Genomic DNA, 15,279 nt, shown 5'->3' on the forward strand with positions numbered 1-15,279 from the left:
CAGTCCTGCATGCTCTTCTGGACATGCTGAGTAAGACAGACTGGATTCACGACCAGATGATCGTGATAAATGATGAGTCATAAATTCATAATGACCACTAGCCTATATTTAATCTACGTATGCTGAGGATGATGTCAGGAGGATGTAAAAATACTAGCTGTTGGCTGTGTGATGATGTTTTGATCTTGACCACGAGGCCAAGTGAGACGAAGCAAAGAACGCTGGTATGACGATTTTGTCAATCATGATGACAAATCTTAGTATTAGGTGATGCTGGGGAAAATAGATCATGTTCTGGTTTTTTTTTCTGCCATAGTGCACAGCCCTTATTCTAAGTGATACTAAACACTACATACTTGGCTTCAATCATTATAGTGACGGGTAAACTTTTCTGATTACGGGCTGCATGTTGGAGAGAACTGAGAACTAAGAACTGAGAAACTAAGCTTCCAAACGGCAGACGCAAAATGAAGAGCACCCATCTCCAAGTGTAGTTCACCCTCCTCTCTAATGAAGAAGATACTGCATTTTGGTTCTGAGGCATGCCGTCTCACATGCTTCCCTGTCTTACTGAAGTTACTCTCGAACACGACACACACACTCTTAAACCATGTTGTGCAATGTGCAATGGATATAATGAGGCAAGGTCAACAGGCCACATTCATGTTTTAATAATAATAATAATCATAATAATAATAATAATTAATAAAATAACTTTGCAATAAAAAACAACACTGTGTGTGTGTGTGTGTGTGAGTGAGAGAGAGTGAGAGGGAGTGAGTGAGCGAGCGAGAGCGAGAGCGAGATGACCATGTCTAATTGACTCAAACGCGTAATAATGCCCTTCCAATGCAATGCATTCCAATCCAATGCATCCGGAACTCTACTTTCTACATGATAGCTCTGTGTGTGCGTGTGTGTGTGTGTGTGTGTGTGTGTGTGTGTGTGTGTGTGTGTGTGTGTGTGTGTGTGTGTGTGTGTGTGTTATGGCATTACTTCTATGTGTATGTGTCTCTGATAGGGAGGGTCGAGGATTGGGCCTGGGTGCAGCTGATACTACAGTAATGCAAAACAAAAAACAACTACTTGTTTGACAAAGTAGACTTGTGTAGGTCAGAGCAAGGCAACCCTAAACTTGTCTAATGCTACCCAGTGGAGGCCAGCATGCCGTGAGTGGTCTGGCAACTCATCACAGGTTCGATTACTAAGTAACGTTACAATTAGGGCTAATCTTCCCACAACTCAAAGAGCTTTACGGACTACAGTTAGCAATTATGCGGCCCGTTTCCCAGACATGGGTTAGGTCGAGTCGGCCAAAATCTTTTTTAAAAAGGGAGATCTTCATTGAAGTTCTCTCTTGGTCCAGAACTAGGACTAATCCCAGTCTGGGGAAAGAAAATGGCCTGTTGCGTTGAGCCACATCATCAACCAATCATGTTATAGTGACCCAGGCTGCATTACACAGAGGTGATTTACATACAGTAGTAAGCGATTAGGCCTTCATTTACAACAGTTCAGGCCTGTGTTTCCCAAACCCATGTTGCGTAAGCTACTTTGTTAGCAGAACATGCAATTAGCCATTGTCAACTGAGCGATCTGCTAACTTGTTGATAAAATATACAGTAGGCCCTAGTGCTGGGGAAATTCTACAGTAACTAGTCAGACAAACATGACTGAGAAAGTTAAAGTCCTGCTGTGTTCCTTTTTGACAAACTAAAAAGTTCCATCATGTTCCTTTTTGAGAAAGTAAAAGTCCTGTCATGTTCCTTTCGCCTGTGGTGTCCTCTAAACAGAGATGATCTTATTACAAATTACCGGTAACAATGAGCCAAGTATTCAGTGAATTGGCTGGAATGAACATGTGGAAGGACTTTTACTTTCTTAACCCCATGAGGTCTTGTAGTGTTGTCTAGGTCCACAGACAGGAGGGTCAGTTGCCCCAGGGAGAGGTGGGCCCAGAATTGAAACCCCATTTCATTGTATGCTTCGAAAAGGGGGCCCTTTCAGATGATCTTGTCCCAGGCCCGCTCAATGCGTTCAGCGCCCCTGGTCATGACAAGTGAGAGCTTGTTTTGTTTTGGGTCTGTCCGCCAATCTTTTCGACCCCCAAACAGCTCAATAATAATCAGAGCATTCACTGGAGCACTGAGTCGCACAGAAGGTCATCTTGATTCATTGCGGCCCTGAAGCCAAGCGCTATTCATGGCTCACAGCAGGTTTGGCTAACATTTCAGTGTGTAGGCTGCTCTGCTGTCGCCGCGTCACTGAAGCTGAAGCCAACCAAACACCCACACACAGCAACAGACCACTGCACTGTACAGTGAACAGCCATGATTGCTAATATCCTGTCACTGTATCAGTGAGCCTGTTTATATGAACATCAATAAACCTTTTATGATCAGGTTTTTGGAGTAACCGGTTTATTTAAGTGCTCATGTAAACTGAATAAACTGTTTATAATAATCGGTTTAATGCTATTATTGGTTTTTAAGAAATCCGGTTCGCACAGGTAGGTTTTTGGCTAATAAACTGATTTCTGAAGACATGTATCCAGCATAATCGGGTTATTATCAGGTTATTGACATTCTACAAGGATAAGTAGACAATCACAAGCCTTACATTCTAGCTTTGTGTCACACACTTGAGTGGAACATAAGTAACCAACAGACTGCATGTCTTATGACACGCTGTGGTTATTGACATTCTAGAATGATAAGTAGCCAATCACAAGTCTTAAATTTTAGCTTTGTGTCACACACTTGAGAGGAACAAAGGTAACCGACACTACATTGCCGCAATAATCAGATAATTGGAATAAGCTAAGTTATTGAAGTAAACTGTTTATTGCTATTTACATGCAAACGGGCTCTGAGTCTTATGACACACTGTGTACAAAGTACTACTGTATTAGTCTGTGCCTACTCTTTACATCCATGATTGTCAGGGGCAAATTATGATTCCACAGGCCGCTGGGCCAGGCAACAAGAAAGGACCCCCTCAATGGGTGCTGGTGGTGTACAAAACAATTCATGGTTTGGGGCCAGATGTGAGAGTAGTGGTGTGGATCAGCACTGCCCTCACGATCTGATTCGATCACGATTCGGGAGGTAGCGATTCGATTCGATCCGATTCTATGCGATCCGATCCGATCCAATTCTACAATGCATTGCAATGCATTACATTTCTACTGAAAGCAAAGCAATGTTTAATCAGTCATGATGAGGCAATACAAGTAGTCAGATACTGAGCAACAATTTATTGGCTGTTCTCTGTATCAGTCTGTATCAGTCTTGCAATGTTTTGAAGTGCTTTTATTTAATTTAACATTCATTTGCTCCCAAAATATCCATGGAAGTAATTGAAACTTAAAAAAAATGCCGGATCGATTCTGGAACTTGCCGTATCGATTCTGGATCATCCATGCCCCACATCGATTCGGATCGCCGAATCGATCATTGTTGACACCACTATGTGAGAGTATGTTGTAGTTCAGAAAATTTGAAAATACAGTTGTTAAAAGTGCAACTTTAACGCAATATGACAGAAATGCAGAGGATTGGACTTGGATTGGAGGATTGGTAGGCCCGTGCTGTAATCTGTCCTTGATGATTGCTATCCTGCCACTGTATCAGAATCTTATGACACTACTGCTCACTACTGTATAAGTCTGTGTCTAGCCCCTTTCGTTAGGTAGCCTACTGTATTGAGCCAAGTTCTCCTGTTATTATGTTTGGCCCTATGAGGCTACCATACTGTAACCCCATGATGCCCTTGGGGCTGATTTCCTGTATACTGCTCAGTTCAGTCTTCAGTAAACGAACCGCAACCACATTCATGTCTGTCTCCTCGGCATTAAGCTAAACTAAAGTAAATGCATAACACCGTTCACCACCTGCTCTTTTCATGGCTTATTACACAGTACATAGATAAGGAAGATTATATAGATAAGCTTTGGTGTGATTCACTGATGCATGACGATCATGTTTATGTGAAAAGCCAGATGCTGGATGCGGAAAGATAAAGCAGTGGTTTTCAAAGTGGGGGCCAGGGACCCCTGGGGGGCCACAAGGGGATGCCAGGGGGGCAGTGGCAGGTTGGCAGGAAAAATATAGCAAAATAAACTGAAATACTACTGTAAACTGTAAGACAAAATAAGCCAAAAATGAGCTAAACACTCCCAGTGGAATCTATTTATTTTTAAAAATGTAGGCTAAATATGTTTATATATGCATTATGCTTTCTGTAGCACTTGAATGGGTTAGGAATGCACCAACTTCATCGAGTTGTGAAACTGGGTACACAGAAAAAATAGTGTGGCACGGCCAATGTTAGGGGGGCCTTGGCTTGAATCTACCGGTATATAGGGGGCCTTGGCTTGAATCCACTGGTAGTTGGGGGGCCTTGGCTTGAATCCACTGGTAGTTGGGGGGCCTTGGCTTGAATCTACCGGTATATAGGGGGCCTTGTCATTGTAAAGTTTGGGAACCCGTGAGATAAAGAACCACATGATCAAGTTCCACTATAGAATCTTTTGGTAGCGTGCGTTCTACTAAAGGTAATAAAATATGTTAAGTCAGACTCAGCCAAGACCAAAAGCCATATTTGGTAACGCGAGGAACTGGAATAACATTAAAGAGGTGAGAATTTCACGAAATAAAATTTAAAAAAGTGTGTTTACTGTACTGGTCTTGCACAAACATCTCAGACGTCAGGCTCAAGTCTGGGTGGAGCCCAGCAGTACTGTTGCTTTATGGGAGCAGAGTGTGTGTGTGTGTGTGTGTGTGTGTGTGTGTGTGTGTGTGGGCTCTAGATTAGTATATTGCCACATCACATTAATTAAGCTGAAAAGGTGCAAAAGCATTACACTCATGACAGCCTAGAAGTGCCGCACACACACGCACACAGTATACAGAGGTATTGAATTATTTACAGCCACAACTCAATGCAGGCACTGCAGTGACAACACGTTATAAACACTTCCTCCATTGTGTGTGGTGTCAACACTAAGAGTCTGTAGTCTTCAGATGCAGCCTCAACATCACTCTGTAAAATCAAGAGTACAGTCAAATTGGCAAGCGGCCCCTGCTTCCACAAATCCCAACAACACACCAAAAAGTGAGTTTTTCCTGCACAATTAAACTCCAAGAGCTTGCAATACCCACACACCAGCTGTCTCTCACTTCAAAGAGCAGCTCAGGCTGAAGATGCGTCCAGGTTGTCTGCTGCTGCTGCTGCTGCTGCTGCTGCTGCTCTCCTCCTTCCTACTTCCAGCCAGGGCTGTACCGGGATGAAAAAGCAAGCCGGGCATTTTCAGCCAAGACCGGTCCGCCAAGCACTGAGAGAGACAATGAAGCCTGAGACAAAGGGTTTTTTTTTGTCATCTTTCTGAGCCATTTCCACCACAAGTTCTCAAGAAAGACGATGGAGCCCAGAGTACCAGCAAACTGAAAAGATGTATGGAGAATCGGGATGACTGGAAACAACGATGGAAGGCTCGTCTGTCTGAGGACGACCAAGAGAGAATGAGGACTGATGCCACTACGTAAAGGGGATGGCTAGGTCAAAATCCTCAACAGTCCTGTATGCCCTCTGGCCAGTCCAGCCCTGCTTCCAGCAGCCCATCTTTCCCTCTTAATTCACTGCCTCTGTCTCTGCATGGCGGGCGTCTGTCTGTATTTGTGCCTCTCTTTCTCTCTGTCCCCTACTGAGATACAGTATGCAAATTGCAGAATGCTGCTTCTGTTCCTTCTTCCATGCCCTCATCCAGCTCACACAGGAGGCCTGCAAACTCTACGTAATTGGTATTGGTAGTTGTTCTTTCTAACTAATTTCTTGTATTATTTATTTTAAAATGTGTGCAGTATCCTTCACTTTTTAATTTTACAATGTGTGCAATACTTGTGTGCAATCAGACCTGTCACTGGACAAAAGATGGACATTAGCCTTATGGCTATAATCTTGTAAGCTTATACTTTGCATTTTGTTTTAATTTATACAAATATATGCTGCCCCTTTGTTGATTAAATCAACTTCAAACTTACAAAAAATGTGCCCATGACATTTAACCCTTTGAGGAGAAAGTAATCATTTCCAACCCTTCTAGAATATTGCTCATACATTCTACAGCTCCCACGGAAAACTCTTCCTGTATTCCCTCATGACTGTTTACGACTGTGTTGTTGAAAATCCTGCAGAATATTAGTGACATCCGAACACAACATTTTGCTACAACTCTAATGCCAAGGAAGGGTTAAATCCTTTACAGGTGGATGCTAAATGTAACACCGGTCCAGTGTTCCTGAACCCACCTGAAGCTACGTGTCACAGTTGGTTGGGTTCTTTCCATTCCAATATCCCGTTGACCTGTTCTTGTGGCCTTATACTTCACGCAATGCCCCACCTCCGTGGAGAAAACAATGAAGTTTCCTCACCGTCAAGCTAGCTTGCCACTACAACCTTTGAGGGACTTCCCCATTCAAAATCCCAATCACAAATGAGAAAATTACCTTTTTCAATTGTGATTTTGAAAGATATGGAAATGAAGCTTATACTTCTGTCATCAATGGTGTCTGGTGACATCACCACGAGGCCACAAGCACTTGAGGAGCAGGACGGGAGTTTGGGTATTGGACAGAACCCAGTGTGCCGGCGAACGGGTGCATTTCTGGAAAGCGTAGTTGCTAACTGTGTTAGCTACTTTGTTGGTTGCGATGCAATGTCCCATTGCCAACTACCGAAGTTGCTAACTGCTAACAACTACGCCTTCCAGAAATGCACACCAGTACGGTGACGTGAGGAGAGGAGCAGTGGGGACTGTGGAGTGGAGTGGTGCAGTTTGTTCCCTGATATAATTAGGTCCTCCAGATAATAATCTGCTTAGCAACCAACCCCTGGTCACCAGGCCAGTACAGCCAGGAAATATGATATTGGAAATGGAGGCTGGCTGCCGTCTCCTGCTCAGGCTCCCTGATAAACAAGTTTGGCCTGGTGGTGCTTTCTCCATGGTACAGCACAGCACAACACAACACAGACAGCTTCAACACTAGGAACAATTAAAGTGTCTGGAGAGAGAGAGAGAGAGAGAGAGAGAGAGAGAGAGAGAGAGAGAGAGAGAGAGAGAGAGAGAGAGAGAGAGAGAGAGAGAGAGAGCATGTGTATGAGTATGTATGCGTACGCACGCCTGTGTGTGTGTGTGTGTGTGTGTGTGTGTGTGTGTGTGTGTGTGTGTGTGTGTGCGTGTGTGCGTGCGTACGTGTGTCCCTCTGCCATCATGGACTCTCGTGGGCTGCCTGTCAGGGTTGACATTTAAAGATCGTTGCTTTCAGAAGCAGCAAGGTCAACCCAGCACTCTGTAAGGGGTGGAGGGGGAGGGGAGGGGAGGGCATGATCTCAGTTCACTTAGAAAGCTTTATAATTACAATGGCCTGCTCCTCTTCCAAGTCTTTGTTGTCGTCACAAGTCAAAGTTTGACCGCGGCGCCATCATCAAACTCTTAACCACCAAAAAGAGTGCACCTTAACAGAGCAAAAAACAAAACTTTACCTCTCTGTAAGAGGTTGGTTGGGGGGGGGGGGGCATGATCTTGCTCAGTTCACTTGGAAAGCTTTAGAATTGTTCACATTTGCAGAGTTTTTACTTGCGACGCTTCGGTCTGTGACCTTCCTCAAGCAATTCTTAATTGCGTCGCAAGTAAAAACTCTACAAATGTGAACAGTGTGCGGGAGCTTCTTTGTCACTATACGTTGATGACCCAGTGGATCCACTCCTACGCACCTGGCAAAAGGTGACAGCATCAGCGACACACAAGGCCAAAAGACAGCCTGCAAACGGATTGGACAGAGAAAGGGGGAGGGAGAGAAAGAGAGATTGAAAGTAGGAGAGAAAGACAGAGAGAAAGTGGGAGAGAGAGAAAGTGGGAGAGCGAGAAAGAGAGACAAAGAGTGACAGAGACAGAAAAAGAGACAAAGAAAAACAGCCAGAGAAAGAAAGAAAGAAAGAAAGAGAGAGCGAGAAAGAAAGAAAGAAAGTCACGAGAGGTGGAAAGGAGTCCTCTAGTGACGAGTTGCCCTGTGTGACAATAGAGGTTATGTGATAAAAATAAACTCATCTTCCCAAGCAGAGTCACACTCTCACCCACACGCCTGCTGTTAAAACGGCCACACAGGACTGGACTGGCCATCTGGCATAGCGGGCTTTCCCCCTTGGGCCCCACACCTTTGTGGGCCCCTATTTTCAGAAATTTAAAATATTTATTTATATTTTTTACTTTTCTGAAAATAGGGTCCCATAAGGGTGCTGGGCTCACCAGTGAGTCAGTTCTGCGTCGCTAATTATGAGATTGGCCCCTTTAACCCAAAAGTGCCCAGCCCCAATTTGTCCCCCAGTACCGCCCTGCTGCCACCTCAATTAAACAAACCAGCACTGAGAACAGCTTTAATGGAGCAACATGTGACCGGCCGTGATGTTGTTGAGACACATGCCTGCTTGCCTACATTAAAAAAAAATAATGGCCCAAAAAAAAACCTGACATGAAAATATAGTCTGAAGACAAGCCGAGCGAGCAAAGCAGTCTGAACATGCCCCGAGCACTTTGTAGTGTGGGTGGTGTGGCAGAGATACCAATTTGCTCTGCTGTTGGGTCTTCTTGGTTGTGTGTGTGTGTGTGTGTGTGTGTGTGTGTGTGTGTGTGTGTGTGTGTGTGTGTGTGTGTGTGTGTGAGAGTGTGTGTGTGTGAGGGGGTGTGTGTGTGAGAGAGTGAGAGAGAGAGAGAGAGAGAGAGAGAGAGAGAGAGAGAGAGAGAGAGAGAGAGAGAGAGAGAGAGAGAGAGAGAGAGAGAGAGATGGACAGAGACAGAGGTTGTGCTCCTATACCTTCTGGATATGGCGGTCAGTGCCTTAAGTGTGTGTGTGTGTGTGTGTGTGTGTGTGTGTGTGTGTGTGTGTGTGTGTGTGTGTGTGTGTGTGTGTGTGTGTGTGTGTGTGCGTGTGCGTGTGCGTGTTCGCACACATTACATCTTGGTGCGAGTATGAGTGGAGTGAAACAAGAGAGGATAGTGAGAGCAGGAGAGAGAGAGTGAGAGAGAGGGAGGGAGGGAGAGAGAGGGGGCGGGAGAGAGAAAGGGAGGGAGGGAGAGAGAGAGAGAGAGAGAGAGACAGAGAGTGTGAGAGCAGGAGAGAGAGATAGAGAGAGAGGATGGGAGGGAGAGAGAGAGAGCGAGAGAGAGAGAAGTCTGAGTCATGGTACGTGAAGTGTGAGACACCACTCAATACTGGCCCTGAGCCTTCAGGACAAAACAGAAACTGGAGCCAAAGGGTTCTGTCCAATTACCGGAAGCTACAGCTAGCAGCTTCTCCACTCCAGGCTTATACACCCAGGAGCCCTGCTCTCATCACACCCACAGGGGACACACTGTAGAGGCACAATGCTTCAAGGCCAGCGGCTCCCAACCTGGGGGTCGGGACCCCTCAAGAGGGGGTCACGGAGGTACTGAAGGGGAGTCGTGGACAAAAGGGATATTGCATATAGCATATTGCTAAGCTAACATGATTCTATAATTTGGTTAGTAAATGTATTAGTATTCACTTGTATGACAAACTATTACTATTAATGGAAAATCTAGCCATCTAGCAAATTCTGTCCATTAATGTTGCAAGATTTTCCATTAATAGTTTGTCCATTCATATTTCTAGAAAGCCATTGCTAGGCTAAGACTATGCATGGTGGGTGGGTAGTGGGCGTGAAAATATTCTGAAGTCCAAAATGGGTTCCCCCCCATTGAAAAAGTTTGCGGGACCACTGGCTTAGGCCATGGCTGCAAACTGCCACATTACTGATACTGCTATACTACATCCACGCCTGGTCGAGCAGCCCACCCATTACATGTTGTACAGCAGCGGGTGGCCTGGTCTGGATGTCACACTGCTACGGATTAAAATGAAACAATTGGATCTGTCTTTTTTTTTACACAGGCTGGTATATTATACGAACATCTGGTGGGGATACATGCAATTAGCTCAGCTCCTCCAAGCCTGCCAGTGCACTACAATTTGTGAATCACATCACATCACACCACATCACATCGCACGCACCCACCCACGCACGCACGCACTGCCTTGGTTAGCTGATTGGTAAGGCAAACCTCAATGGAACCACAGTTAGAGCCTCTATCCAAAATGAAATGCAGTGTGTGTACAAGGGGCTGGTTTAACCCCTCATCCAGCCCCTCTGTCCAGTATCCTGACTTGAAGCACTGACAACACTGTCAAAAATACTTTGTGGGGCAGTCGAGGTAATGGTTAGGGAGATGGGCTTAAGATCAGAGGGTTGCTGGTTCAAATCCCATCCTTCCACTGCCTACCGCACTCCATGGACGAGGTGCCATTGATACTGCTGCAGGGATTGTAACCAACACCCTGTAGATAATTGATGTGATGTGATATACTATACGGCAGGGGTTCCCAGTGTTTCCCATACATTGAGGAAACTATGGCGGCCCGCCATAGTTTAAATTTGGCCGCCATAGTTTACGAAAATGTAAAAAAAAAAAAAAAAAAAAAAAAATTAAAACTTTTTTTTTTTTTTTTTAAACGATATCCGTTTTTGTTAAAAACGATTTGAATTACGATTTTGCATTTCCTTCGCATTTTCCTCCTGGAGTAAACACATCCCACAGACTCTGTATTGGTTAGATAAGTAGTCCCACGGTAACAGAATGAGGGGAAAGCATTATTAGGAAGTGACCGTAAGGGTATTACAGTTGATTCATGTGTGCACACATGTAACATCGGGTGAGTAACAGAACATGTGCGCAACGATGCGTTATGACACGCCGATATGCGAGGATCTTCGTCCAAATCGCTAGTCGCATGCATCATCGCTAACTGCGTTTACATCGCGTGCCGCGTGTAAAGGAAATGTTTGTTGTTGACATGTATGGAATTCACTTCAATTTGTGCTGTTTCTTGCTTCAGTTGTGGACAAAACGATTGGCCAAACTCACAATAGACAGCCTTTGCTGTGCTACTGTCCCAGAGAGCTGAAAAAAAAACCTTCATAGAAGAAGTCACTCTTAACAGGGGTGTTAACCAATCCAATGAGTTCTCTCATTGCTCTCTCTCTCTCTCTCTCTCTCTCTCTCTCTCTCTCTCTCTCATAGTAGCCTACTATTTACCCATAACAAATGGTGAATTTCTGAGCCCTTTTTAAATTTGTAGGCCTAGCCTATACCACTGAAGGCATGATAATGCTTCATCATATTTTAGAAATAGGGCCTATGTGCCTTTTATATACCAAATGTTTATCATTTTGAAATTGTTTCAGTTGTTTATGACTTGTGTATGACTGAAATTATCTCTGCATATTATCAGTGCTGCATTGCTTTGTAAAGATAGGCTATTCAACACACTTTAAAAACATACTGAAAAGATACGGCCATAGTAGCCTACTAAAAACATTTTGTTCATAATAATGGTGATTAATAAATGGTGGTCTTAAATTTTCATACTGACATCCTTAAATTTGACTTGGTAGGTCACGGCAGACCATCAACTTCAAAAGTAGATCTTGGTTAAAAAAAGGTTGGGCACCCCTGCTATAGAGAGAACCACAAGTGCTTGAAAGACAGGGATCAAAAGCCTAGTCAAGTTGTTGTAGTTAACTTGGGTTTGGGAGCAACATAAAAAACCTTCAGAGAAGGGACAGTTGGGATGGGTTTACTAACACTCCCTAGGCTTTGTTTTACAGTTGTAATGAGTTTGGTGACAGACATGACACAGCAGAGGAGACATCGGGCTGCATACAGAAATTAATGTGTAATGAATGTGAATATAGACATAAATGTGTAATATGTTGTTCAGCCCTTTTAATGAGAGGAATTTGGAAAAAAACTGGCCCTGTGACCAGCACCCCTCATGAAGAATGTGTACGCCTACAGATATGTGTGGGGGAAAAGGCATAGCCTACCCTCTCAGACCCTTTTTGTCTATGCGTTAACAATTTCACAGTGCTCTTAAATTCTTATCTCTGCTCCTATTTTGTTTTATTATTGTTTCCCAGACCCCTGCATGAGGGACGAATGAAACTGAATGAAAAATTATTCACTGTACTGCATTTTTTGACAATGACAATGTACTACTATTATACAAGTCATGGGTAAAATCTTATGTAGCCTTAATTCTCAAAATATAAATGGTTGAAATATAGGCACAGGCCTACAGTTTCTCCATGCGCCAATGTCATACTGTAGTCATTGTTTTGGCGTTTTGCATTTACGCTGCAAGAATACAAACACACCCCCCCCCCCCCCCCCCCCCCCCCCCCCCCCCCCCCCCCCCCCCCCCTCCCCCCCCCCCCCCCCCCCCCCCCCCCCCCCCCCCCCCCCCCCCCCCCCCCCCCCTCCCCCCTCCCCCCCCCCCCCCCCCCCCCCCCCCCCCCCCCCCCCCCCCCCCCCCCCCCCCCCCCCCCCCCCCCCCCCACCCCCCCCCCCCCCCGGACAAAATAAACCCAGGCTGCCCCCATAGTTTCCAAAATTTCTGTGGGAAACACTGGGTTCCCAACCCTTTCTAAATTTGGGCCCACTTGAAATGTTCAAAAATGTCTGGGGCTCACTTCTATAAACAATACAACTGAGCAACACACACGTCACACACACACACACATATTATTTTGATTATTTAGATTTTTTTTATAAATAATTTCAAGGCCCACTTGGAATACTGTCAATCAAGGCCCACCAGTGGCCCTCGGCCCAGAGTTTGAGAATCACTGCTGTACGGTTTTAAATTGTTATTGTTATTGCTGGCCCAACCGTGGCTTAATCAGCTGGGCACTGTGCTGCTACACTGGTTTGATTCCGGCCTGGGTCATTTGCTGACCCTTCCCCATCTCTCTCTCCCACTCACTTCCTGTCACCTTTCATACGGTCATATCGAAATGAAGGCAAAAAAGGCCCTAAAACATCTTCTTTTTTTGAATGTTATTGTTATGACAGGTCATTGCTGACCACTAGCAGGATGATCCAAAATAGACAGCTGACCCCACTGTGTGCAATTAATTGTTCCCTTGGGCTAAAAAACAAACCAACGAAGGCTAAACAAAAAAGCAATCATGATGAAGCACAGTGTGTGTTATGGTTGAATCAATGAGCCACTCACATCGTGGTGTGGTGTCACCAGGCAGCCTGTGTGATAGTGTGAGGCTTGTTGTTTGACGCGCTGCTGATAACAAGCGAGGGCCTGTGACTATCGTCAACTGCACAGCATAGCACAATATCAGGACAGAATTGAAGATCAATGGTGAAACCTAAAGTATGTCTTAGTTTTTCCCATTGGAGACATACTTTCGGTATAGACATAGACAGTGTAGACGTAGGCAGTGCACATACAGTACCCATATTATATAATGTCTGTATGTATACCATGGGTCCTGTATGTGTATTAATGAGTATTGTATGGGTACTGTATATCTATGTTGCAGTTGCTGTCAAGTTGCTGATTACTCTTTTGAGAAACATGACAAATGACACGGCGTTCACACATGGGAGCAACACTTGAAGACAGTTCAACTGAAATTAAAGTTGTCTTTTATGTTCTATGATGATGTGTGCACTTAAATCCTTTGTTTGTTTCTATCTCTACAGAGACAGTACGCCTGAACCAGAAGGGGGAAAATGTTCTGTGACATTACCAAACATCAGCTGGCTAGACACATGGCATCACATGTGTACCTTCCTGACAAACCAATCATATTTAAAGTGGTGTTCCCACATAATTATGTAATATGGCAGTCAGTTTGGTTTGAAGTTGAACATTGAGAACTACTGGGACCTCCAAGCCGGTGGGATAGAACTGCTGTCAAGATTTGATTGCCATTATCTAACCGAACAGTTTCTTACTCCAGTTCACGGTGCTTTCCAGATCCGTCAGGCTGCCAGCCATTCAGCCAGCCAGCCCGTGGCCATCTATACAGCAAGAACTTGTGTTTATGTGCCTAATGTGGAGATAACCACAGGCCCTCTATAAGTGAACTCAATAGCACCACACGGCCATTTCTCATGAACCACTCGAGGGGGGAGTTGAGTCGTGTGCATCGCCACAAGGAAGCGCATTTAACTCCTGTGGTGCCAAATTGTGTAGATGGACAGAGGGACGTTGTTGTTGAGTGAAAGTCGAAGCCTATGGATTGTTGTCGTAAAGTTGCACTCCTCTCACCAATAACACACTTTCATGTCATAAATACATAGCCTATTTTTATAATGGGGTTTAAACAACCCATTCAATGGTGTGACACCCCATGTGTGATAATGAAAAAGTTGTAGATGTGCTGCTAATACCAATACTACACGTTGCTGTGAGCCGTGACACTGAGTACACCCGCAATTTTGCCATTTTTAGTCTTGAATATTTTTTTGACCATAATGTAGTCAGTTTAATGTGTTATCTTTAAAACCTTTTCAAACCCCGTAAAGCCAATAACCAAAATGACAATTTGAGATTGCGCTTACCTCTTGTATGGGAACAGTAACCCAACAGCAGCAGTGCGCAAAGCGCAATCGTTGCAGTAGCCTTCATTTTCCCGAAACAGTTAGGATATGTTGAAAGCTTTTCTGTCCAAATCCCGTTTAGTCCTTCTTAACTGATGTAGGTTTCGGCAAGCGCCCGTTGGCACTATAAATAAATGTGCCTCAAGAGTGGGGGAGCGACGACAGCTTGCTAGACGATGCTCTCTGCGTAACGGACGAGCAGAAACGCATTTGATTCCAAGCGAATATAAAATGCCACGTGTTTCACCCGGTGCCTGTCTGCAACTGTACACTGAATAATGCCAGCAGCTTGTGATTGGTTGTCGCTCTGGAAGCTTCTTTAGATACAGAAAGTGTTCTAAAATAGTTCTATTCGCACACAGAGCGCTTGCTGCAAACGTCGAGAGTGAGTTGCCTTCACTATGGACTGCCTCAACCACTAACTAACCGTTGTCAGTCACCTCCGTGCGTAATATGTTCTCGTCTAGATAGAGGAAGAGCCATACAGAGGGGAGAGTCGGGCAATCTCCGCCGTGTGCTTAGGCCGACTTCCTCTTTAGCAAAATTAGCCGTTTTAGCTTCTCAGTACTGCTCAGCGTTGCGAATGTTAGTTCCTAGCAGTGGGCGTAGCACATAGCAAATGCAATGCAGGGAATATGACAAGACTTGCTGTTCATAGTAATAACTTCAGATAAACATCACAGATGGTAAACTGTTGTGATTATCACCACCGAGACAGTTGTTGGTTTACATATTTGTGG

General features: G+C 44.6%; 1 protein-coding gene across 1 annotated transcript in view; it reads right to left on the reverse strand.

The window, feature by feature from the left end:
• The window catches only part of LOC134450718 (mucin-2-like), a 51,857-nt gene extending 36,879 nt beyond the window's left edge, over positions 1 to 14,978 (reverse strand). Inside the window, exon 1 of the mRNA XM_063200662.1 lies at positions 14,501 to 14,978. Within this exon, the coding sequence (XP_063056732.1) occupies positions 14,501 to 14,567 (67 nt within the window). The 5' untranslated portion in view covers positions 14,568 to 14,978. The remainder of the gene's footprint in view (positions 1 to 14,500) is intronic.
• Positions 14,979 to 15,279: the final 301 nt, after the last annotated feature.

This window comes from Engraulis encrasicolus, chromosome 6, assembly GCF_034702125.1.
Source record: "Engraulis encrasicolus isolate BLACKSEA-1 chromosome 6, IST_EnEncr_1.0, whole genome shotgun sequence".
Taxonomy (NCBI): Eukaryota; Metazoa; Chordata; class Actinopteri; order Clupeiformes; family Engraulidae; genus Engraulis; species Engraulis encrasicolus.